Source organism: Ornithodoros turicata, chromosome 2, assembly GCF_037126465.1.
Source record: "Ornithodoros turicata isolate Travis chromosome 2, ASM3712646v1, whole genome shotgun sequence".
Lineage (NCBI taxonomy): Eukaryota > Metazoa > Arthropoda > Arachnida > Ixodida > Argasidae > Ornithodoros > Ornithodoros turicata.
Genome location: NC_088202.1, coordinates 34,621,679 through 34,648,484, shown reverse-complemented (window position 1 = coordinate 34,648,484; position 26,806 = coordinate 34,621,679). Strand labels below are relative to the sequence as shown.

Sequence of the window (26,806 nt, the reverse complement as noted above, 5' to 3'; positions counted from 1 at the left end):
AAAAAAAAAAGAGATAGAAGTAGAGTAGAGAGAAAAAAATCATTTGAAAATCAACAATGCCGCGCCGAAGAAACCGCTCCGGAACACTCGAATGACCAGTGACCGCCATGTGGCGTGTTGACGGCCGGTATTCACAGAACCAGTAACCGCCCCTGGACAAGGGTCTGAGCATATGCAGCCTAAAGTGAACATCCATTGAACGCCTCCTGGATGCGTTAGTTTGGATGTTCCAATGAGTATACAGCATCAGACGTCCCACATGTACCGCCCTGTGGACACCGTGCGCACCACATCCGCGCTGTGTCCACAAAGAGCTGTTTGAGTGCCCATTTTCGCCGCTCTTCACCCTCCTTCTCATTCTTCTCTCCCATTCTGTCGTCTGACTGCGTCGCCGCCAAAGAAGAAATCTGCGCAGATGGCTTGTTTTTTTTTTGTTTTTTTTTTGCAACGCGCAGAAGAAAGAGTCACGTGATGTCATATCCCATTGTGTGGATGATTTCAAACGCCGCTGGAAAGGCTGGAGAAACATCGAGGCGTCTGCAATGGCTTGGAGTAAAACGGTAATTTTCAACACGAACAGCACCAGTACAGCTCGAATTTTCTGAAGAGTTAGGTGCATGTGCCTTGTAGGCAACGGATTCTCCATCGGGGGCTACTATCTATGACCGAAGTACAGGTGAACGGCCGTGGTGCCTTTGTTTGTTAGCGCTCGCGTTTCAGACTCCTTTGTTCTTCAAGTCACTTTAGCCCACTGGCTAGTGAAAAAAAAAAGCAATCGATCCCATCTGAGCTTGTAATATAGGCATATTAGCACATCTGTGCTACAGTTATTTTGTGGTCCACTCACTGTGTTCTTGGTGTTCTTTCAGGCATAAACGGCTATATATAGCCACACAGCAATACACAGCCACATATATATATATATATATATATATATACAGGCCATATATAGCCACACAGCAATGAATGGCCGATGCTGAGCGGTATACCGCTCAGCATCGGCCATTCATTGCTGTGTGCGTCTCAGCGTCACCCAGAGAGTGTGAGATGTTTTCTCTATGAGCAGTTTTGGAATTATTTACTGTCTTATGCGTTACAGGTAAGAATGCTAGGTGAACGGGAACAGGGTGTCTACCAAACTGCAGCCTTCAAATTCCCTGACTTTTCCAGGTTTTCACTGACTATTTCAAGCGAATTCCCTGACAAAAACAAAAGGGAACTTGTTGCCTGCTCATACGTTTTGATACCAGATCCAACATAAAACAGACCATTTATTAAGTATTAGTGAGGCTACTCTACTTTTCTGCGTCAGAGCTTGTCATAGTGGTGAACTGCTACTCGGCGTAACGTTGCTGCGGCATCGCCTCTCAACCACCGGTCGGCACTCGCGATTCGCCGCGCATCATCACGGTACTTGTCTGCGATTTTCCCTGACTTCAGCTGCTTTTTAGCCAAATTCCCTCATAATTCCCTGACTTTTCCAGTCACATCAAAATTCCCTGACTATTCCCTGTTTTCCAGGTTTTCCAGGTTGGTAGACACCCTGCGGGAAGTATGGCCAAACGCTGGCATGCGTATGTGTCATATAGGCAGAGACCGATGATGCCTGTATTATGTCTGTCGTTTTTATTTATTGTCAGTGCCCACCAACAGCTGAAGCCTACACGGAGGTGCACTCTAATTGATACAAAACACCAATACAGTAAATAATACAGACAAAACAAAAAAGCGCTAGGCAACATTAGACACACAAACAAGAATAGACAGCAGTTCTAAAAACCTTAAAATCAGAAAAAAATATCAACATCATGATTTTGGAAGTCATTGTAAAAACACTGCATTCCAACAATCGGAGAGGATATATAAGGGAAACCAGGGTAAAATGTAGAAGGAAACCTAGTTAGCCTCAAAGGGGCGCAAACGCAAACCTCAGACAAAAGTGCGGGAGCATCCACTGTTCCATGAACAAGCTTGTGAAAAAATATCATATCACGCAGCTGTCTTCTATTACTTAGGAGCATCATGCTCAGCTTAGATAGAATATTGTTATAGTTGAAGTACTACATCTGACTCACAAATCTGTCGTAAACAATTGTGACAAGTCTCTTTTGTATAGCTTCCAAATGGTCCGACGATGATTTCGATAAGCTGCTCCAAACTACAGAAGAAAGCTCCAGTTTCGTTCTTACAAGGCTATAATAGAGACTAAGAAGTGAATGCATATTCTTGAATCCCTTAGAGATACGAGAAATAAACCCCAGAGATCTCATACTGGCAGAGTACATATACGAAACATGGTGATTGAACTTGTATGCGCTATCGAAAAAGACACGAAGTTCACGGATAACCTCAACTCTCTCTATAGACAAATGATAGACATAAGTAAATTGTGCTATTCGGGTCTTCTTCCGTGTGAACGATACATTTTTAGTCTTGGACACAATGCGTTAACTTTACACCAATTCTTAATCTCTACTGCATCCTCTTGCAGCAATAAACAGTCCTGCATAGTTGAGACGGAACAAAATATTGTTACATCGTTCATTATCAGTGTGCCTCGGCGGCAGAACTTAACCAGTGAGTTCCAGAGGCCGAAAGACACAGAAAGGAATAATATAAAGCGACCTTCAGAAGGCGTGAAGGAGCGTGAGGATACAGTTGGGTCGGTTCCATGCAAGATGGCAACTAATTATACGGCGAGTAACATGGATGTTTTTTTTTTCCTGTTTACATAACGTGACGATATTGTGATCACGATCTATATGAAAGGGAATGATCTAGATATGGCACCTTGTCACGTTCTTTCATTATCTGTACTACGTATGTGCCTGCAGGCATCTATGAATGCACATGTAAATAAAGTCCACATAGAAATAAAGTATTTTGGGTGCACACTTGCGTCCTTGTGTTCATCTTATGATTAAAATTACGATATTTCCATAGGCGGGCGACGCCTATGGGGCCGGAATAGAGATCCTCCACAGGTCCCTCGAACATCCACATCTGCGGTCCTACGACGTCCATTTCGCATAATTTTCTCTAGATGAGCACCGTACTACGGGCGCAGTTAAAACGTAGCCGGGTGCAAATGTGTACGTTCATGAGACATACCCAGCATCCACAATCCGACGTTCGCTAGATGTTGACGGGCGGTTGATGGTTCTGTGGGTAGTTGCAGAGATCGACGACAGGTGGCACACTTAGTTGCAAGGTATCACACCAGATGGCGCCACCGTCATAGCTCTAAGCGAGAAAGACAAAACAACAAAATACTAGCGGCAGGTAAAATTGCAACACTGCTCAACAAGTCTAAGCATGCAAGACTGCGGGAGAAAGGCCTAACTGCTACTACTAAACATGCGACAGCACGACGAAAACACTGCACATCGGGGAAAAGGCTTAAGGCGATCGACTAGGCCTAACCACAGCGTCGCCTCACAACGCCACGAAATTTAACAGCTAAGACAATACGACAACCACTAAATGCTAGGCGCACAACACTAAACATGCGTCAACACGGAGAAAAGGCTTAGGACGCTACGCGCGTGGAAGTCACTGCTAAACAAGTCTAAGCATGTGTGTACAAAACACAGATAATAAGGCCTATCCATTAGGGCAAACATGCAAGAAAAGGAACACGAGCGCGGAAAAAACGCGCAAAAAAAAAACCACGACGGCAAATCACTCACATTTTCCTCCGCAGCGACGGGGCATCCGATCCCAACCACAGCCAGGTCCCAACTGAAGCGGAGCGGGGACGGCGGAGTGGCCGACTTCACGTCTTCACTCCACGAGAGCCAGCGCGCGACTGACTGGCAGTGTTGCCAACATTTTTTCTGCGCTCCCACCAACTCAACCCCAAAACCCTCTAGAATCTGGACAAAAACCTCCGTTTCTAAAAATATCGCGTATTTTCAGTGAAACAATTAGATATTGATGGTATACTGATATGTTCACTTGCGCGGAACAAGGTATCACAGGTTTTGTATACGCAGGCTTGTCCTTTACCGAGCAACGCCCCGACTCGAGTTGAGGTGAGAGTAGTGAGAAAATAAAAATAAAGAGTGGGGATCGAGTCTAGAAGTCTGGCAGAATGCACTGCTTTGCAATGCTATGCTTTGGGATACCTCTTCAGTCTTTGAATTCATCAAGTTTAAGTCACTCCTTCGAGAACCTCCGTCGGTATGGTGACTTCTCTGGATTGGAAGGCTTCCCCATTATTGTGAGGAGGGATACTGTGCCCCAGAAGCAAACAGACTCGCGAAAAATCCAAAGAGCTTCACAGAGCATGCAAAAACCAACACGCGTCCGCCGTCACGGAGAGGAGCGGACGCTTGGCCGGAGCAGACGCCAGCACACGAAGCACGAAGAAAACCTCGAGTAAGCCGCATAAGGTGTGCAACACGCTACTTTCTAAAACATAAGGCGTTCTGAAACTTCTGCAGTTTGTCATCTGACATTCGTTGATCCTGTTTGGGGGTCGTATTAGCAAAATTTTATGGGTACACGACGAAAGTTGAAATTCCTCTGAAATCCCTCCGAAGTGAAACCGAAACCTCCAGATATCCCTCCTCCCTCCAAATCGAAATTCTTCCCGCTAGGCTCCGGCACAAACCCTCCAGATTTGGAGGGAAATCCTCCAACTTGGCAACACTGCTGACTGGAGTGCCTCTCCCTGGCAGCTACGCATGCACGCGGGCTCCTATAGCACCCTCTGCGCCGCGCCCGGCCTCCCGGCATCCAGCGGTCATCTCCTTGCCGGCGCTCCCCGTTTTGGTTGTGCTCTCTACTTCCACTGCGCGCGCACACACACCTAGCGGCAACGAGTTGCTTCTCTGTTGCGGTTTCGCTCTCGTGTGTTTACTTTTTGCGTGTTTTGTTTTTGAAAACTCAGTATGAAGCGAAAAACACTCGTGTCATCATTCTGACATATACGTGGAAAAAGTCGTGTGTGGTTGATTCCAGTGTGTTTCTCGCCAACGGGGAAAGACAAAAAACGAAGAACTTCGCGAATTTATTCCCGGCATCGTTGAGGAATCCTTTCTCAAGTCCACCGCCTGGAATGGTTGCAAGCAGATCAATAAATGTGTCAGGACAAGATGAAGACGCTCGACCGCATCTTCGCGGCGGACAGACTGACAAAAAAGAAGTCCACCATTAGCCTGGGTAATCTGTACTGGGAACGCAGTTCCGATCTAGACGGCGCCGCCGTGTAAATAATAGAGATGCATTTCTCTATGAGTCACAGTCTCTTCACGCAACGTGTACACACGCAGGATGTCTTCCCCCGAACCTTTTTATTTCCGCCATCTTTTTTGCTGTATTTTAAGCGGGCCCTCCATGTGCCGTAAATTTTCGTTTGTTGCGAAGGTGCTGAGGGACCTGAACGACGTCGTAGACAAACCTCCGTCAGAAATATTCTATGTGCAGAAATATGCTTCGCCGAGCATGCAGGACGAATTTGGGGACTCTGTAAAATTTACCAAGGAACTACCACGGGAGTGGGACACGTCGCGCGCTACGCTCACCGTCGTCGACGATCACATGAGCGACGCCAATTCCTTGAAGGAGGTTACCGATCTTTTCATCCAGGGTTCTCACCACGCCAACGCGTCGATCTTCTTACTGGTTCAAAACATGTTTTTCAACAGTAGCCATTTTAGAACTACATCCTACAACGCCAGTTACGCCGTCCTGTGGCGCACCGTGCACAGCGTCCGCCAGATGGAACATTTCGGGCAACAACTATCTGGCAGAAAAAGATTGGAGCATTTTCTAGACATATATAAACAAGCGATGTCGTCGCCCCACGCTTATTTACTCGTGGATCTTCACAACTATACGCACGAGGATCACAGGTTCCGTAGCAATATCTTTCCTGGAGGACGTCATTATATCTACGCTCTGAAATGAATCTCCGTCCTAACTCACTTTACTCAAAGTGCTCTCTACTCTACCCCCTCCGCGCCGTCACGCCGTCTTGAGACGTTTTTCCTCGTCCGACATGAAACACCTCTCCGCAATTTGTGCTTGCCTATACAAAACGATTCCCAAGAATCTGCAACGTTTGAAGCGCTATCTGTCTCAGCAGCAGCAGGGCAGGGCGTTCTTTCGTCGGTGGTCCCTCTCCTGCTTTTCGCCGTGTTGAACCTTTTCGCCAATGGCCAAGGGAATTGAAGTGACCGGCTCTATCGGAAACATTCCTTCCTCGAAGGAGGGTGGCGACGTCAAAGTGAAACTCATACTGCAAGCACTGTATTACATTCTCAAGCAGTACGGATTCGATTCCTATGACAATAAAAAAAAAAGGCGTCCGATGCCACAAATACCTTTGACTATATGCTCCTCTCTCCAGAAGTGGACGAAGTGGAAGCAGAAAGGGTCATCTAGGAATTAAAGAAGGTTATTTCCTGGGATCACGAGGGTTGTGCCTCCGTGCCGGCAAGCCCACCAGGCACTCCTCCGTTTACGAACTTGTGAATTATTTGTTGCAACGTAAGACGGGAAAAAAACCTTCCTGGTTCCCCAAAGTCTTGAAGCTATTGCACCTGATTCCTCTGCCCAAATCTCGCGAGCCTCAGCAGCAGCAAGCCTCAATTGTGCGGACGACTTATGGAGGGATATGACAAACCAGAAAGTGGTTTGGAGGGAGTGGACCGCTATACAAAAGTGCATCACCTGAGGAAAAAGAAGGCTCTCGCCATTCTCAGAAAGCTGGACGCCTACATGCTACACCATCCGTTGAGAAGAAAGTTTAATAGGAGACGCATCGTCGCGCTGAGGATCAACCACGTGTGGCAAATGGATCTCGCCGACTCTTCCAAATACAAGAGGTTCAACGGTGGCTACCGCTACATTCTCGTGGCGATCGATTCCCTGTCCCATTTTCTGCCGTTCTGTTTCTCTCCCACTATATACGAAATGCCCCGCCGAAATAAAATTGCCATGATAACACCTTTTCGGGGAGGTAACGTGCCTACACGAACCTTTTGCGACAGAGGAGAAGAATTCTACAACAAGACTGTCAAGGAGTTCCTGGCACAAAAGAAGGTCCGCATCCTTCTCTGCCGTAATTGAGGCATCACAGCTAAAGATGAGTGTGGTGCGGTTGTGGGTACGAATTTTCAAATCCTGCCCTCATCTCTGTTTTACAGGGAGAACGAGTCATAAGGACGTTGCGCGACAGAATATTTTGTTATTTTTTGAGTAACCAGAAAATACCACTTGGTTTCTACGCTTCCGAAGATCGTGCGCGACTACAACAGCACCAAACATATGACATTGGGCATCAAGCAGTCAGAAGTCACGCCCGAAAACGAATTGGAACTGTTCAATAAAATAAATGCGAAGGCCGTCGTACCCTCCGTGAAAAAGAAGCTCAAAGTGGGGGATAAAGTGAGGGTCCTACTACACAGAAAAGGTTTTCAAAAGAGCTCGGAAGGTAGGTGGTCGCCTCAGATTCTCACCGTCTCCCGCCTGAGAGACACCTCCCCTCCAGTCGTGCATCTGGAAGATTATCAGGGTGAAGAAGTGGACGGATCTTTCTACCCGGAGGAAGTATTCGTAGTAACCCGAGATGCCAATCAGCCTTGGCCAGTAACGAAAGTGCTGATAAAGAAGAAAGTGAATGGTCAGAGCTTCTCCTTGGTTCGCTTGTTCGGTTACGACAAAGAAAACGACAGTTGGGTTGCGAGCAGTGACGTGGTCAAGACTGAAAAATGACATCAGACATCTACGTCCACCTGCCCTCAAACGCCAGCATGGATAGGTTTCCGTCGAATAAACTCAACGCCTTCACGGTAGCTTTCGACAGCCCGCTTCAGCTCTCGAATCGCTATAAAGTCGGTCTGATGGATCTCATCATAAGTAACGATTTTTTAATTATCGGATATGAAATGCAAGATGCGAAAATCGAGGTTTCTTTTGATGACACAGTCGAAGCCGGGATACCTTTTCGCTTCACCTCGGATATCGAGAGGGATTTGGGAAAAGCCCTTTCGTAATTTAACGTTTCTTTTGTGTACAGTAAATCGTGGTACGACTTCGTCTTACCCGTGGACGTGAAGGCCGTGGAATTGGACCCTCGGCTCGCACAGGCGCTCGACTCCTCGCTAGCGAAGCAGGCCGTGCGGTGAAGCCTCCCAAATTAAGCGAACGCGAATCCACCTCCATCCTACTGGAGCACGCCGCACCCGTCGTTTTCGGCGACGTCACTTTGAATGCGGAAACCACGTCCCTACGTAACACACTCAGCAAGTATTTCCAGACGCACAACCTGGACGCCTCGCCAGAATTCGCGAATAGCGTCTACTCTCTGAAAACGCCGAAAGGGTTGCACGTACGCTTCGAATCGCGCACCGTGCTCACGGAGAAGGATGCCACGAGATCCGTCGAAGTACTCCTGGAACCCCGGTTTCACAACATAAGCGTGTACACAGATATGGTGGAACCCAAATACGTGGAGAATGGGGAATAGCAGATATTAAAAATACTACCCTTTTATTACGAGAAAGACAAGCACGTCGTCACCTACATGTTAGATAGCATCCAGTATTTTAACATGTCTCAATTCGAAATTCCCTCAGTGACGATTGTTCTGGCGGACGAAACGGGAAACGTTTACCGTTGTGGTCCAAAGGTAGAACCAATTTAAAGTTGCATCTCAAATATGTACCGTAATTCCCACAAAATAATTCCCGTGAACACGGGACCCCTTTTCCAACGAGGGGTCGGTGTGTTGGTCGGTATGGTTCCCATCTGGCAACAAATAAAACCAACTCCCAAGAAAACGTTGAAGCTCTTGGCCCGAAATTTGGCCGACGGCGAAGGAATATCAGGCGCAGTAAAAAAGACAGCCATAGCAACGGGAAGAGACGTGCTGGATTCCAAGGAAGGCTCTGGAAAGAACAATGGAAAGAAACGTCGCAAAAGGCAACAAATGGCGCCGACACACGACGCACCTGCAGATATCTTTGGTTCGTCGTGAGGGTCAGACATCCGCTGCGCTCCGGTTGTCATGACATCAACAAAAGACAAGAACAGTTGCAATGGCCGCCGCTCTGTCTGACGAGCATAGGTAGGCATTTTTCGAAATATTCATGCAACATCACATCATGTCCGGCCTAGCCCACATCCCATAACATCACATCACCATCACAGCCCATCACATCATAACCCATCACTCGACATCACCATCACAGCTCATCACATCATAACTCATCATTCAACATCACCGCTCATCACATCATTACCCATCATTCAACATCAACATCACAGCTCATCACATCATTACCCATCATTCAACATCAACATCACAGCTCATCACATCATTACCCGTCATTCAACATCAGCATCACAACTCATCACATCATTACCCATCATTCGACATCACAGCCCATCACATCACTACTTACCATTTGACATCATAGCCCCTAACATCATTACTCATTATTCGACATCACAGCCCATCATATCATAGGTCAGAATTGAACTTCAGAACTCTTTCTGAGTTCAGCTTCGTTGTGTATGATGGACTTTGAATCTGAACTGCAGGGACCGGTTATGAGACTGAGGGCCTTGCATAGTGCGCATGCTTGCGCTTCGGCGACGACTTGGCTTCGGGGTTTCGGTGACGGTGCGTCCCGGCTCCTGGGCAGATGTCATCTTCTGGCTGGCGGCCGTTTACAGTGACGTACGTAAATTAAACAGGTGTTGTGTTTGCGCTGTCACAATGGTGGGCGGGACTTGGCGGGGCGCCCGCCCACTTCCCAGAGCGAGCCTTAACGGGGCGGGGTGGCGACAGGGTTCTACTGAAAGCGTGAATGCAAATACCAGGTGCGTAGGGTGAGGATTGGCGAGTGGCGTGGCAGCCGGTATGCGGCTGTCCTCCTAGTTTGCGGGTTGTTGCGCAATGCGCCGATCGACTGCTGATATTCTTACATTAGAAAAGGCATGGCAGGTCATGGCCTTGGCATCCGGTGGCTTGTTGGTATCAAGTTTCTTGGTGCTGCACGGCTGCCCTCATAGAGCTGGCATATTTCCGTCTTCTGCTACGTATGTGGAAGGTGGCGGTTGTCTGGAGAGAGGCGGGTGGGGTGATGAAACTGCTCGGCGGTGTTCGGTAGTCGGTTACGCTGCACCGGGATCCCATGATGGAAAGGAGGCATGTGCCAATAGAGGGTGCAGGGGAGTATCGTGACTTCGCCCCTGTTTTTCTGCGTGCGTTGAGATTTCCTTTTTTTTTCAGTCGGGAGGTTTCGACGTGCTGCTGTTTCAACTGGGACTTTTAAACTGGGGGCGCATTGCAAATATCTAGCAGTGAAACGGCGGATTTTCAGGCAAATGCATCTTTGTTTTCTCGCTCTCTCTCTCTCTCTCGATATAGTGTCGTATCTCTACGATAGAAGAATGTTTGGTCATGGTTCGGGGCCGGTTAGTGGACTCTATAGTGCGTATAAATGAATGTTTCGTACGTTACGGCATATACGGGAAATACTCGCACTGCGCGTATTTTGGGATATTGCCATCTGCTCCAATTGCCTTTGTGTGTGCGCGCGCGTGTGTGTGTGGATGCGTGCGTGTGCGTGTGTGTGTGTATGTCTTGCTGTATTTCTAGATGCACTGGCGTAAGCAGCATGGCGTCTGAGTCTGGTTGGCCGTACTCTGCTTCTTTGCTTTCCGTATACAGTTAGGAAAATTACGGCGTTCGCATTTCAACCTGCATTGCCGGCCTCAGTTGCTCTGTTGGTAACGTGTTCACTTGCTGAGCTCATGATCGCGGGTTCAATCCTGGCCGAGAATGGTAGCAATGTGGGAGCGATAAACATTGCTTCCAGCACCGGTATGTTAAAGATTGCTTTGGCACGTCTAAAGTACCCTGGGTGGTCGAAATTATCAGTAGCCCTACCATGCTGTACGTGCAGCATCTCTTCACACAAATGGGCTAACTTACGATGCGCGTAAATTTACTCCCAATTATATTATTATTCAATATGCACTGTGGCACGGTGCAAAAAGCAGACGATGTCTGTGGTACATGCCTTCTTTGTTGTATAACTTCACACCAAAAACGACGAAAAAGAATACTTACATTAACAATTTTAATGCATATTTTGAGGTGCATAGTTGCATGCATACTTCTGCAGAGTTTTTAGTGCATATTTATGAGCACTCCTTTATTGATTATCGATGGGTCGCTGTTGATGTATCACTGAATCTCCCAGCTGAATGTGTGAACACGGTGGCATCCTTTTGCAACAGGTAATGGAATAGGCCTTGTCTTGTGGGTTTTCGCTGCGCTGTGCGCACTGGCGAACTACCTCAAGGACACACGTGCTGAAATAGTATTTTAATCATTCAGTGCTTTCACACGTCAAGCGTCCTGGAACAACTGGTCGCACCAGTGCACATACGTGCCCATTTTTTACTTTCTACTTTAGACATAAGTCGTAATGATTATTTTCAGATGTCATAATAAGAACCTCTGAGCACCCGCACAGTCCACGACGTCCGCCTCCAGAAAAAGATGTGGTAGGCGCTAGCACGCTTGCCTCCCCTGGCACTTTCCCTCCCCCTGGAAAAAAATCCTGGGAACGCCAGTGGGCAGCCGTGATTACTGAAACGGCCGACACGTCTCTCCAGTCCGCTTCCCATCCATGCAGCACTCCACTGGGTTCTGCATTCAACCGCTCACAGCCTGCTTCAACCGGCGCGAACACTTTTTGGCGGCATGTTTCGTGCATCCGCTAGTTCGGCGGTACGCGGGCCTGCTTTCCCTCTGAGCTCTGATACCAAAGGGATTTCTCGGCTTGAAGCATCGTTGGCTTGGTTTGATATCGTCTATACGACGTGGGCCGAACACCGTGAATATAATGTGAGTCACGCTCTATGCTAAACCTGGAAGAAACGCGCGCACCCATGCGCAGTTCCTTTGGGATCGTCGTAGTGATCTGTGATCCTATTCCAGAACCGGAGTGTATCAAAAACTCGACGGCGCTCGAAAGGTCAGGCCGGACAACGGTTTCGGCAGCTCGAAGTGTCTATATACCGATTCCATTGCCACGAAGTGTATAAATGTCCAGGCGTGAAAGCACAGTACGTGAGGCCGAATCGTTCTACAGGCATTTTCTTTCATGTGAGTCGTCTCTCTTGCAGTGACTTCATTGACGTGTCGAATACAGTCACCGACCATACCTGCGGACCATCACAGTTGTCACTTTGTTTCCTATTCTGTACTAAACCTGTTAGTCTGTTCCTGACAGAAAACTATTTTGACCGTCGTACTCAGAAACAAGAGACAAGTTCGGATAACCACAAAAACAAAATTGTGTGCAGTGAAACATTGGGGCTGCGTCCTGAAGCTGCTTAGCATAATATACTGTGTTGTCGGCTGTACGTGTGCAGAGTACGCGCCAAAATTATGCAACCCAGTTTCATGCCACGTTCCCCTGGACAATTTTTCATTTATGCTTCCATTCTGCCTTTGCAAAAAATTGCAAAAAGAAATCATAAGGCGGAAGCGTGGAATGCTCTGGTTGCACAAAACGATGTCGGGCAATTGATGCTGTCATTTTGTTCACGTGACAGTGACTTTCCCCGAGATCATACTGCACAATACCCGTCCCATTTTCCCATGTACCCGCTCATTCGCCCTGACACCAGGAATGTTTCATAGTCAGCAGTAATAAAAAGAAAAGGAAGGGGTGCCAAGAGACTGATCTTCATAACCGATATATAAGCCCGAACGCGCCGCTTCTTTATGATCTGGAACCAACCTCCACAACGCACCTGCTCTGAAGCGATGCAAACCAAACAACGCGAGAACGCCAAGGTCAACCCTCATTTTTCTGTCCCTTACGGATGACATCCAAGTGCAGCACCACAGAGTCCCCAACTCCAAATACAACGCTGAACGGCAAGCCCTTCCCCTCCCACACATGACACATCAGATATAGCAGCCCGCCGCTCTTAATGCTGGAGCCATCCCCACAACACCACACCTGCTCTGAGGCGACGCAAAACTAAGAGCGCGAGCGCGCCAAGGTCTGCCCACCTCCCCTGCTCCTTGTTATTCATCCAAGTGCAGCTCCGCCCAAACGACCGAGACCCCAACTCCAAAGCCTGAACATGAACCTGAAAAGCCCTCTCCCTCCCACCCACCAGCAGCAAGGTCACACATACAACTGAAACCTTCCCGCCACTACCGTTAAGCTCAGCTTACCACAGGGCACGAGAACAGGTACGGTGAAAATGGGGTACCATATTCATGTCTAGCCATGCATACTTGCAATGCTTTCTTCCATGGGCAGTTGTATGCACCCATCCAACCACCCACGACTAATGTCAACCCCACACCCTAAACCGCAGATTTCAACTTGAAAAACCCATCGCAGGGTCTTCAAATTCAATATCTCATCTTCGCGCATAAGTCAACATCAAACTCAGCCTCAAATCATTGCCCGTCACTCAACATTACTGTCACCATCACATCATCGCTCAAAATTCAACATAAAATTCAAATTCACATCACATCATTACCCATCATTCAACATCACATCACATCATTGCCCATCATTCAACATCAAACTCAACATCACATCACATCATTGAATCATTCAACATCAAACTTAACATCACATCACATCATTGCCCATCATTCAACATCAAACTCAACATCACATAACATCATTGCCCATCATTCAACTTCACTCAACATAACATAACATCATTGCCCATCAGTCAACATCACATCATTCTGAGTGATGCGATGGTGAATGATGTCGGTGATGGACATCATGAGTGAATTCGAGGACCTATGCTGACGAGTGACGTGATGATATTCAAGCCCCTTCCATTCAATACGGCGTGGAAGATACTTCGTACCAACTCGTTTATCCGGTCAACAGGGTAAATAATACAGTGATTGAACTTTCTATTCAAAATTTGCAAATGGCACATTTGGATCTCTACGGGAGCTTTGTGTCTTTGACCGCGCGCATTGTCCGCGAAGATGGAGGAGAAATGGACGACAAAGATGTTGTTTTCCTAACAAATCATCCGTTGAGTGGCATGTTTAAGACGTTCACCGCTTATGCGAACAACAAGCTCATCAGTTCCAACGAGTTGTATGCCTACAATAATATTTTCGACAAGGAGGGGAACCCAGGCAGGGATGAAGAGACGACACAACAAATTATCAAACACAGCAAAAACTTTAATGCAACTGTGTCCTATATACCCAAAAACTTCCGGAGAGGAGAAACAGGAAGTAAGGATGGCTTACTCACACAATTGCCACGTGGAGCAATCTCTACAGACTCCCTCAACAACCTTCGCCAAACATTCTTTTCCTTATATAGTACCCTTGTTTCAGGGAAAACAGGTTTGCAATTGTCACATTCACGAAGGTGCTCGATGAGTTCACTTGATACAAGGCCCAAGTTCTTAGCATTGAGGCAGTGTTCCCGTAGACGGTCATTCAAGCAGCGACCGGTCTGACCTACATAGCAAAAACCACATTCCAGGGGAATGGAGTATACAACTGAGTGATTGCTGGGAACAAACGGGTTACGGTGTTTTGGATGTCGTGCTTCATTTCTCACCCCTGGCTCAAGGGACTGTGCACGGTGCTGGACTCTTTGTCGAGGACGACGAACATTTAAAAACGATTACGTCGTCTCGTGTCGCGGTCCGAAACAACGTTACGAGACGACAAAGGGTGGAAAATACTTTAACCTGGTCGGACACATCAATACCGACCTGTTCCAACAGCCGCGCCTGATGGTACCTGCCGTCGAAATTTGCGTTGTTTTCATGTTAAACAACGATGAATTTAAATTCATATCGGTCCCTAACGACAAGAAAACGAGCAATTACGAGGTTGGCGCAATGACGATGTGGCGCAGAGGACGCTAGGAGTGCACGCACGCGCGCTCATGCGTAGCGGCCGTCGAGAGGTGCTCCAGTCACGCGCGCGTTGGCTCTCGTGGAGTGCGGATCTGCGGTTGGTTGCTCCACCGTCCCCGCACTGCGTCAGTTGGGACCTGGCTGTCGTCGGGATCGGACGCTCCGTCACCGCAGGGGAAAAGGTGCGTGATTTGCCGTGGCAGTTTTCCCTTATCTTTGCGCGTTTTTTTACCACGGTCGGCTTAAAGGGACTATGAAACGATTTTTTTCTTCGTTTCGTTCGAAAGAAGACATTTTTCTGAGTCTAGAACCGAAATTTTACTTTCGTCGCGCGAGCGGATTTCTCGGGAGCGAATTTAAACGGAGCGGCGAAGGGAGGACAGCTGGTGCCGCGCCGTGACGAGCTGCCGAGCGGAGACACAACGGGTAACTTGACGCGACCACGGCCGGCTCAGCAACACGTCATCGTGACGTGTTGCCGAGCCGAGGAATCCCGCCAGGAGCATGCGCCGTAGGATCCCGCGTATGCGTTCATCGGGAGTGGAAATCTCCATGACAGCAGCTTTCGCGCGATCGGCAGATTTCGGCAGTGGCGGCAGCTACAGCGCGAGCTTGCGGCATTACTTGCCATTGTGCAACACCGGTGACGTAACGGGGAACCGAAGAGCGGTCCGTACAGTTACACCATCGGCAGGGAAATATGCGCGGGAGAGGAGGAACGCGGAAGAGACATTTCCAGCGCGCGCTCCTCGCAGAGTGGAGCGATTTCGTCCGGAAAAATTTGTGGCATATTAGTTTCTCTGCGGGAAGAACAGTTTCCATCGAAAAAAAGTATGGGGGTTCGGGAAATTTCATAGTCCCTTTAAGCCTTTTCTCGCATGTTTGCCTAATGGATATGCCTTATTCTCCGTGGTTTTTGCACGCACATGTTTAGACTTGTTTAGCAGTGACTTCCACGCCCGTAGCATCCTAAGCCTTTTCTCCGTGTTGACGCATGTTTCGCGTTGTGCGCCTAGCATTTTGTGTTTGTCGTATTGCATTAGCTGTTGAATTTCGTTGCGTTGTGAGGTGACGCTGTGGTTAGGCCTAGTCGATCGCCTTAAGCGTTTTCCCCGATGTGTAGTGTTTTCTCCGTGCTGTCGCTTGTTTAGCAGTAGCGGTAAGGCCTTTTCCCCGCGCTCTGGCATGCTTAGACTTGATGAGCAGTATTGCAATTTTACCTGCCGCTAGTATTCTGTTGTTCTTTCTCGCATAGAGCTATGACGGTGGCGCCACCTGGTGTGATGCCTTGCAACCAGGTGGCCACCTGTCGTCGATCTCTGCAATACCAGCAGTCAACAAGCAACATGGCGGTTGCTGGTCACTCGGGTGTTCCGGAGCAGTTTCTTCGACGCGGCATCGTCTATTTTCGAATAAATTGTTTCTCTCCACTCTATTTCTATCTATCTTTTTTTCTTTTTATGACTACGAGAATCCGGAAACACACAGCTAGTCTGGACACGAGTTAGATGCTCCCCAATTAGTGTGGTCACTCCCTGGAGGGTGCTGATTACTGTGGGGGTCCCAATTAGCTGTAATTGCTAATTTATTCGTGTTTAGACCTGGGTATCTAACGTGACTCCCTCCTTTCTCCCACATACAGCTCAGCGTGCGGAGGGTCGCTTGAGAACCCACTGGCAGCGCTCCATAGAGTCTCAGATCATGCGACTGTGAGACGAGGAGTGCCTCGGGCACTGGGCGACTTCGCTAGGTTAGGTTACCAGGAGACAGCTGCGGGCGTTGGAATGCTACACGAAGATATTACAAAAGCCTGCGGTATAACTGGAGAACAAAGATCGACCGACTCAGCCGATTCGGACCGAACCGAAATCACTGACTTAGTGCAACGGGAAATCATAGTTTATTTAGACGCTTCCTCTCCTATGCGGGAGACATGATCAGTGCAAGGCTAGGGACGGGAATGAGAAGCACCAAAACCAGTCTTGCTATTTAAGGGTTTACCCCCTTATCTCCCTACTTCCTTACTTACCCCCTTACTCCCTTTGTACGTGCCACGACTCGAGGAATTTTCTCGGTCCCCACCGCTGTTCGCGCGCCAAGGTGACAGCGCTCTTGTAGTCGAACACGTGTCCCGTTGTCCAACAGTGGCCCATGAGCTCAGTGTTTGACCTAGTTCCGTTGGTCGCTTTTTCAACATCTCGTCTGTGTTCCTGAAGGCAGGTGTCCCGTTTCGTGCCTGTCTCACCTACGTACGTGGCACCACATTCCAAACTTAGCCTATAGACGACACTGCTTTCGCTTGCAGGTGGGGTGGGATCTTTGGGCCTTGAGCTGATGTGTCGAAGTTTCATGTGGGGTTTGAAACAAGTTCTTATCCCCAAGGGCAGTAGAGTGCGCTGAATACGCTCTAAAACCCCTTTGATGTAGGGAATTAAGATAGTCCCATTATGTGCGGAAGGTTCTTTCGGCTGCCTGTCTTCTCAATTCCTGCGCATGTCGTCGATAAGATGCTGGGGATAACCCCGTTTCCTAAGCAGTTCATTGATGGTGGCCTCTTCACTTCATTGGTGGTCTTCATTTATGGTGTCTTTTATTTGCAGATGGTGAAGATTGAAGTTGAGAGTGGCAAGTGAGGCTCTCAGCCCGATCCAACAAAGTTCTGACGATGGCTCGCTTGTGTACGATAGGGTGGATAGAATTCCAGGAAGTTGCCGGTGTCACAACCCTCTACCATAGACCTTGTTTTGATTTGTCTTGCTTGGTCGTGATGCACATTTATGTCCAGAAAAGGTAGCACGTTGTTTCGATTTCGTACGTAAACTGAATAGAAGGTTCAACACTGTTTAGGACCGAATGGAAGGCATCGACTTGAACCCTGGTTAAAATCACAAAGGTATCGTCAACGTACCGTCGGTAGAATTTAATGGGGCAGGGCGCTTGCTGTAGTGCAGATTCCTCCATGTGCTCCATGGCCAAGTTGACCAGGGTCACGGACACTGGGCTACCCATTGGGCAGCCCTCAGTCTGATTGTACATCTTCTGATTGAAAGTGAAGTATGTCTGTTTAAGGCAAAAATGCAGCAGGACAATAATGTCTTCCACAGTCAGGGAAGTATGTGCACTGAGGGTGGCATCATCAAGGAGGGACACCACGTCGAAAGACACCGTAATATCATCGTCCTCGAGTACGTGCTCACGCACAAGCTCCACAAACTCACGAGAGTTCCGTATCGTCAGGGCGTTGGCTCCAGTTACGGGCGAGATTATGTCCACCAGGTGCTTGGCGAGGTTATAAGTCGGGGAACCAATGAAGGGCACAATAGGGTGCAAGGGGTATTCAGGCTTGTGTACTTTGGGCAAGCCGTACAGCTTAGGAGTGGAACCGTCGGACGAGGAAAAGTGACGATCACACCCTATCGAACACAAGCGAGCCGTCGTCAAAACTTTATGGGATCGTGCTGAGCGCCTTGCCTCCGACTCTCAACTTCAATATTCAGAAGAGGCCACCATTAATGAACTGTTTAGAAAACGGGCTTATCGACGACATGCGCAGGCGTAGAGAAGACAGGCAGCCTAAAGAACTTTCCACACATAATGGCACTGTCTCAATTCTCTCCGTCAATGGGGTTTCGGAGCATATTCGGCGCACTCTACTGCCCTTGGAGGTAACCACACAACTTGGACACATGATTTCAAGGCCCAAGGATCCCACCCCTCCTGGAAGCGAAAGCGGTGTCGTCTATAGGCTAAGTTGTTTGGAATGTGATGCCATGTATGTAGGTGAGACAGGAAGGAAACGGGACACCCGCTTTAAAGAACACAGACGAGACGTTGAAAAGGCGACCAACGCAACTAGGTCAAAGACTGAGCTCCTGGACCCCTGCTGGACAACAGGACACGTGTTCGACTACAAGGGCGCCGTCACCTTGGCGCGCGAACAGCGGTGGGGACCGAGAAAATTCCTCGAATCGTGGCACATACAAAGGGAGCCAACAGCATGTAATGCCAACCGAAGCCCACTTCCTGGACTGTACTCTAGTCTTGGTAAACCCTTAAATAGCAAGACTAGTTTTGGTGCTCCGCATTCCCGTCCCTAGCCTTGCAGTGATGATGTCTCCTATATAGGAGACGAAACGTCTAAATAAATTGTTATTCTCCAGTTGGAATACTACGTTATATCACATCTTGCAAGCGTGACTACCAAGAGGGGAAGGCGATGTCTTCCTTCACCGTGGCGCGTACGTGTCGACGTGAACAAACGGTCGTCCTCGAACTTTCTCATGTTCATGGTCGTTGTCTACGTGTTGGAGTAAACTCTCATGTGAATGCTTTAGATCACTCAATCAATGGGCATCAAAATATAATGCAAAAATTTAGGGTGATTTATGCATAATTCACTCATTATGCCTGAGTGAGTATTTATAGGAGTATTTTTGCATGCGCGACACCGGCGATACAGTGGACTTGGAGGACTACAGTAGGTAATTCGGGTCGGTGGATCTGATTTCTTCAGGCCAAGCTCCACAGCTGGTTATCTTCTCAAGCATTACATCACAACTCATTGCAGTCGAGCTCCTACTTTTGAGCCATGTTTGCAAACCATTAAGTGCAATTTAATAGTATGTTCATATTTTCCTAGCGGTTTTAACTATTGCTACCGGCCGCGTTTCTCCTCGTTGGGATAGCAGGGAGACAGCTATTTTTTATTTTTTCTAATTGTGGGTGAAACCGGGCTTCGGCACACAAAACTAAATCATCGAAGCCTCAAAACCTGGCAAGCAAGAGGAAATGAATGACCCTCACTGCTTAATGTTGAAGGGAAAAGCGTACTGTCGAAACTGCAGGCGGCATATTTGCAAAGTGAATGCCTTTAGAGGCAAATTTGCGTTTAGGGAGGCGTCTGTGTACGCGTTCTGTACAGACCCCGAAGTTATCACAATTTCGCTACGTCCCCCGCTCTAAGCGTACAATCCATCTTCGGCACGCAATAAGTAAACCACAGTTGCTTCTTCTTATCAGGTCAAGCACTCGTGTGCGCGTATCATCGGTTTGTTTCGCACATCCAGCACGGATACTAAACGCTACAGACATTACGCATCACGAACGTATACTTACCATGGAAGCGTATGGATGGTTTGTGCTTCTCCAAATGCTGGCACCTGATGTTCCGGTCATTCCGGTGACGTTCCAACTGCTTATGTGAGTATGAAGGACAATGATGTCGTACCCTTTGCTGAAAGGAGTCACGCATAAGAAAATAAACATGATTAAAAATTACAAACTTCTAGAATAGTAGACCATCTTCGAATCTACGCAGTGCAGTCCAAAGCGAGCTGGGTATGCTACTTTATACGCTCTGGCATAAATTTCTGAACAGAGTCCCGCTGAATGGTCAGTCCTTGTCTTCTCGCGTCCGTTGCTGTTTCGCTCTACCCGTTACTCGAATCGTCATCTGTCGTTACTCCATCCACGCGCTGTGTTTGTGCTTTCTCCTTCATTCCGTGTGCGAACTGTTTGTAAGTCTTTTGCGGCCCTACACATTGATATTGACATCTGCACCAGTCGTAAGGACTTCTTATACAGATCGAGTGTCTTTTGTATCTTTTATAGATTTTTCAAAATGAAAAGGCTAGGAGAGCAGCATAGACACTACCCGTTATTTCGGTTGTGTTATATGTAGACTCCGAGGTTTTCGGCAAATATTTTTCTGCCAAATTCGGGGGTGGGGGAGGGAAGTTGGATAATAAACACGAGCATCCAAGTCGGCTGAATTCGGGGTAAAATTTCTGGTATATCATACAGGTAAAAATCGGGCTTATCCCCAAGCGGCACGCCCATATAGGTCCAATATTGGACGGAAGTGGGCTGGCATGATTACCAATATTTGTCCTATGTGGGCTGCCAATATGGGGAGTGCAACCAGGCTCCATATTGGATCAACATGGGTTGCCTATATTGGCAAGGCCATTTTGTCCATCATACGCCAATATCTCCATGATAACGTCAAGGTTGAGTCCGCATAATAATAAAGAATTATCCGGTATAATATCCACCCCTGATATTACTTCCAAAGTATATGTAAAAAGGCAGCGAAGCTCTCATAAGGCCCTGCGTCTTCAAATCTACGCGATCTTTTTGACAGTTAGCCGTTGTGCGAACAGCTACAATCGTGACGCCACCCATGACATGTGACGGTGACGTCACAGTCGACATCAGTTCACGTGTCACGCACATGCGTTACCGTTTCCCTTTCTCCTTTCTTTTCTTCCCCACTCACCTCACACGCGCTTCGCTTTCTTACATACATCGCGACATCGAACAGTTGTTTGAAGGCCGATGGATTGCCTCTTTGATCATGGAAGAAGCCCACTGAAGAGAGCAATGAAATACAAGACAGAGAACACTTCATGTAAGAGTTCACTGGTAACAAGTTTAATCACAAATCACTCATAGTGACATATGCCAACTCGTGCGAACATTGAGAGGTCTATGTATAGTAGCCTGACGTTTACAGATTCCGCAATCAGTATATACAAGGCTATGCACAGTACAAGACATTTTCTGGTGCACTTATGATCGCATAGGGGTCCTGCTCAAGTTTAGATTACAAGAAAGCTTTCAAAGAAGCTAGTCCAGTCTACCATCACACACCACTGCAACACAAGGTCTACAATCTGTGGGAGTGCACTATGCAATATATACAACTGGCATGACATGGTCCCACAGGCAATAACTCTCAATATACAATCAATATGGCACCTGTAACTTTCACATTCAGATCACAAGTGAACGTAGAACACAACAATGCCGCACTCGAAAAGGCATGGAGGGTTACTTCTTCTAGCACATCTGACATAATGCTGTGTGGATTGCTTCACCATTTTAAAAAGTGTTGAATAATTCAAGGTAGCAATTCTCAGACACTGAGGGAGGGCAGATAGCAGCAAGTGTGTGTGGCCCCTTGTATACGGTATACGCACATGGCAGTCGACCTGAGACATTCAAAATAACACAATGCAAAGCACAAAATGCATAGTAAGCCAAGCCACAATATATTACTCAGTAAAGCAGTCCGTACAACGAATAATGTTTCTAAGCTCCCCAGAAGCATTTTCGTGCTCTTCACGTGCATCGTGCAAAATTATGATTCAGGTTAAACAAATATGTACGAACAGCTTACGAACAGTTTATTTTCTGCCTGCCGATCCAAAAAAACTCTTGCCATTTTTGGTTGACCGCTTTATTCAAGGCTGACCAAAGATCCTGATACGGCATTTCGAAGGGAGTAACGTCAGAAGAAAGGGCTGTGCAGTAGCAGCCCGATCTGCCCTCTTGTTACCACGTATACCAATGTGGCTTCGCACCGAACAGAACTTCAAACGAAAACCCCTGTTGAGCACCACGCTAGCCAAATATTGCTCGTTGTACCAGGTGCTTTTTCTGTTTGTGTACATTGCTTACGACCTGGAGAGTGGAAAGAGTGTCTGCGTATATGATAGAGGAATTTATGCGGATTTGTAGTATGAAATTTAAAGCAAAGGTGACTGCATAAACCTCTGCTGTAAATATTGATGCCACATTATTCAATCGATGACACCGTGTACTACAGTACTGAACTTTGAACCGTCCGTATATATTTCGATGTGTTCCGGAAAGCTTTGTTTCATGTCTTCAAATTCCTGTTGCAGTACCTGCGTAGGGATCTCATGTTTGTCGTACTTTAATAGTGAGCAATTGTACTCTGGTAGAGACTGCGACGAAGAAATCCCTTAGGTGATTCCACGACAAAACAATTATAAGGAGTAAAGCCGTATTGTTCAGCATCTCTTGCAAGTCGCATGCTGAACGGAGGTATGACACTGGATCTACTGATCAAGAGGCGTTCAAAACATGCACGTTTTATACAAGAAAGTGCAGGGTGCTGATGATAACTTTTAACTTTGAGGGCATACATTGCCCCAAGGTAAAATCGACGCCTTTCTAGACACCATTCTTTAGCTTCGCCATAAAGGCTTTCAACCAGAGAGGTTCTGAAACCACCTGATATCAACCGTAGCCTTTGATGGTGTATCGGGTTTAGAATTTTCAATACAGACTGACGAGCTGTACCGTACACAATGCTGTCATAATCGAGTTTTGAGCGGGTTGTTAAAGTGTATACCCTGTGCAGCATTTTCCTATCTGCACCCCAAGACCTGTGCGCCAATATTTTTAGTAGATTTAGAGATGTTGTACATTTAACCTTCAACCTTTTTAGGTGAGGCAGAAATGTGAGCTTTTTGTCGAATATGACCCGGAGAAAGTTGTGTTCCCACTAAACAGGAAAATCGTGGCCATCGAGTTTGAGGCTGGGTGGTGGAAACACACCCCTAACTCTCGAGAATGGGACACAGGCTGTCTTCTCTGGTGAAAATTTAAACCTGTTCTCGGAAGACCATTTCACTAGGTTATTTATTGCTAGCTGTATTTGTCGCTCACATATTCTCAGGTTCGTGGAGCTACTAGATAACTGTATATCGTCCACATCCAGAACTTTATGGACGGTTGGACACAGAATTGATCTTTACCAGAAATAGTGTGACACTCAAAATAGACCCCTGTGGCACACCATTTTCTTGCACAAATGGACTTGCCAGAGTTGTTCGTAGTTGAACTCTAATTGTTCTGTCTTTGAGTAAATTTGCAATACATCTAAGGAGATGAATTTTTTTTTACTCCTCGGACTTGTGACCTAGCATAGAATATGTCACCCGGTCTGGGCCTGTTGCAGTTGCTTTTACAGCCGATAACGCTCTCAACAGCTCTATGGAAGTAAAGGGTTCGTAATAAGCCCATCGTATATAATAATAATGGTACACTCTAAATCCGACACCCGATACGTACCGCATAAAAGAGGACCCGCACCTGGGCCAGGCGGTACACATGAGGTGCAGTCCTCAACCAGCAGGTACAGTCCGCGACCACTGCGAAATTCAAACGGTACAAGGGCTCCGAGACCCATCCGTACCGGCTAGGTACCTTTTAAGCGCGATCTATAGCAGCTGTACCCCATGTGTACCGCGTGTTTCCGGCGCATGAGTACGAACGCCTTCTCACGATATCCATGCGCTGCAAAAATATTTCGTGTGATTCCGAATACCAGTCTATAAATTCCCTTATGCAGCACTGCCGTAATGGATCAGCACTATCATTCTGTCAAAGGAGTGCAATAACTAGAACCCATGACTGTGAGGGATCGCATGTTTGGGAAGAATTCGTTTCTTGCAACCGCTGCAAATCAGTTTGTTTTGAAACGTCGGGGAGCGAGGACGAGTCTGCTCGGTCTTCCAAGAAATTCGTTCGACGCGTTCAAGATTGAAGTCATTTAAGGTGCGTATTATATCTCTGAAGTAATTATTCGTCTTCACGACGCATTTTCGTTCATCTTCGCTCTGATTCCCAGTGGTCCTGATCACCGGCAGGCTGGACACAACGACTGAGGGACGGAGACAATGAACTTTGTGCTTCATGCACGAACGTTGATGCGTGAATTAGAGGAGCCGAGAGTGCATTTTACACCTGGATTACACAAGCAAGGAAGCATGTTTTTCAGGCAAGCTATTTCGGTTGTTGGATTTTTTTTTACATTGTATTTTCTCCTAGGTTACGTCAAGCGATGTCGTAAATGGGTGAGTCAATCGTCTACTGTGGTTGGTGTTACGTTCTGCGGAAGAAACGGAAGTTGGGGAAGAACAGCTATCCAAAGGTGTGGAAGAGATAAAGAAGCGTGACCACAGAGCAGCTGCAGTGGTGAAGGAGAGACGCAGTGGTCATCGTTCATCCATATACGTTGTGCCCCGTGTGTTCGGCGTTTGTGCATCAATGCACGCTCGCGATGGACAAGCATCACCCCTGAAATGGATATAATTTTCGAATAAAGGTATTTGTTTGTTATATTTATCGTGCAGCGTAGCTTCCTGGGGCTGTTAATATATCGTGGAGGAGGGGAACCACCCCGACGGGTAGGCCTAAATCGCTGCGCGCTATCCGTTACATGTACCGCATGTGAGGGCGCATGTACCTCTTAATTTTAAGAGGTACATTTTTTAAAAAATGTACCTCTTGGCCAAGCGGTACTTAACCGTTACATATGCGTTACCTGATTTAGAGTGTAATAAGCCCATCACCACTACTAACAGGAATTTTGTGTCTCTCAGACCTCTTTTTAACTTTGAGAAACTGTTTACTATAGTGAGAAGAGCTTGAAATGCTTTCAAAGTGCTTCCCAAGGGCATTAGCCTGTTCTTCCAGGCTTTCACATACTTGACCATTTACTTCTAATAGATGGACAGAGTGACCAATATGTTCCCCTCTGATTTTTCGAAGTTTATCCCAAACTATTTTTGTGGGTGTGTTCGAAGATAAAGAAGTCACAAAGTGCTGCCAAGAGGATCGTTTAGCTTGCTTACGTGTCCACCTGGCCTTCGCTCTTGCCTTTTTAAAGAATAAAAGATTTTGTGATGTAGGGTACCATCGAAACCGACTCCACGCACGATTTTGAAGTTTGCGGGTTTCCTCGCATTCACTGTCCACGAGGGCTTAGCTCGCTTTGGCAGTTTACCAGTTGTTTGTGCTATGAATTATTGGGCTGCCCAAAGGGTTATGTTGGTGACAAGGTCATCAGTTCCGTCGATTGTCATTGTGTGCAAAGAAATCAGTGATCAATCACATTTTTCTGAAAATTGATTCCAATCGGCGTGTTCGAGTTTCCAGTTGGGAGGACGTGTCGTTAGACGGACGGACTGATGACACGATTATATGTTAACACCACTGGGACGGGGTCACTCCCCAGTGGGTTTTCCTCTACGGTCCATTCCATGTCTTGCACCAGTGATGAACTGCAAAAAGAGAGATCTAAGTCTGAGAAGGATTGAGTAGATGAACGCATGTACATGGGTCTTCCAGTATAATAATTTAACATATGGAAGACGTCAAGAGAAGTCTCTCTATCATTTTTCCTCTTGTGTCTGTTCTTGCACTGCCCCAAAAGCGGGTTATGGGCATTAAAGTCACCTGGAAGAATAAAGCATTTGGAAGCTGGGTGCACAATTTTTTTTTTTTTCTGTCTTTGTCTGTAGGTTTCTGATGGTGGGAGGTAAGCTGGGTAGATTGTGACGATTTTGTCTAGACACATCTGCACAGCCATAGCCTCCAAGTTTGTATGTCAGGTGAAATACTTTCGTTGGAAAAGAACCTCGTGTTACAATCGCTAAGCCCCCAGATGATCAGGGTGTATCTGATCGATCTTTTCGAAAAATGTTATGCGCAGTGTATTTGGTGTGTTTGTGTTTAAATATCTTTCTTGAATTCAGAAACATGCTGCACCGTACTTGTCAAAAAGATCGTTCACATCATCAAGGTTCGAAATTAGCCCACGGCAGTTCCACTGAAGGATCTTTCCCCCCATAATTATGGCAGCACCAAGGATAAAAAAATGTGTACAGCAAACTTCTGCCGACAAGGAAAATTATACAGCATTATATATTTTTGGGGGCCGCTCAGAGAAGCACTTATTTCTTTTTTGGGCCTGTTATTGGCTGCTTCGCAGCTTTTCTCCGAACAGCAGCCAGTACTTTTGGCGATATATCGGGGAGCGAAATATTGCTCCCCCAAAGGTTGCGTTTGAATTTTCTTAACTTCTGAGCTTTCTGAGACTTGGGGCTCGCGCTCGTGACCAAGCCTTGCGAGCTCATGTCGTCATCAAAATCCATGGAGCTAGGCTCCAAGGTTAGCTATGACCAAGGTGGCGCCTGTGAAGACGCCGCCACGAAGAGGTTTGAGAAACTGCAGCTACTGCTGCTGGAGAAGCTGCCGTCTGAGAAAAAGCTAAGTGTTCGATACATGTTTGTGCTGAGCATGAGAT

At 47.1% G+C, this 26,806-nt stretch overlaps 1 protein-coding gene and 1 long non-coding RNA gene across 2 annotated transcripts in view; one reads left to right on the top strand and one right to left on the bottom strand.

The window, feature by feature from the left end:
• LOC135383338 (uncharacterized) overlaps positions 1–26,806 on the bottom strand; it is a 224,306-nt gene that overhangs the window by 24,352 nt on the left and 173,148 nt on the right. Inside the window, exon 6 of the mRNA XM_064612842.1 lies at positions 20,020–20,137. Coding sequence (XP_064468912.1) covers positions 20,020–20,137 — 118 coding nt within the window. The remainder of the gene's footprint in view (positions 1–20,019; positions 20,138–26,806) is intronic.
• Positions 24,201–24,839, top strand: LOC135383336 (uncharacterized). Its single transcript, XR_010419815.1, has 3 exons — positions 24,201–24,273; positions 24,347–24,496; positions 24,547–24,839. It is a non-coding gene; the product is annotated as an uncharacterized LOC135383336 (long non-coding RNA).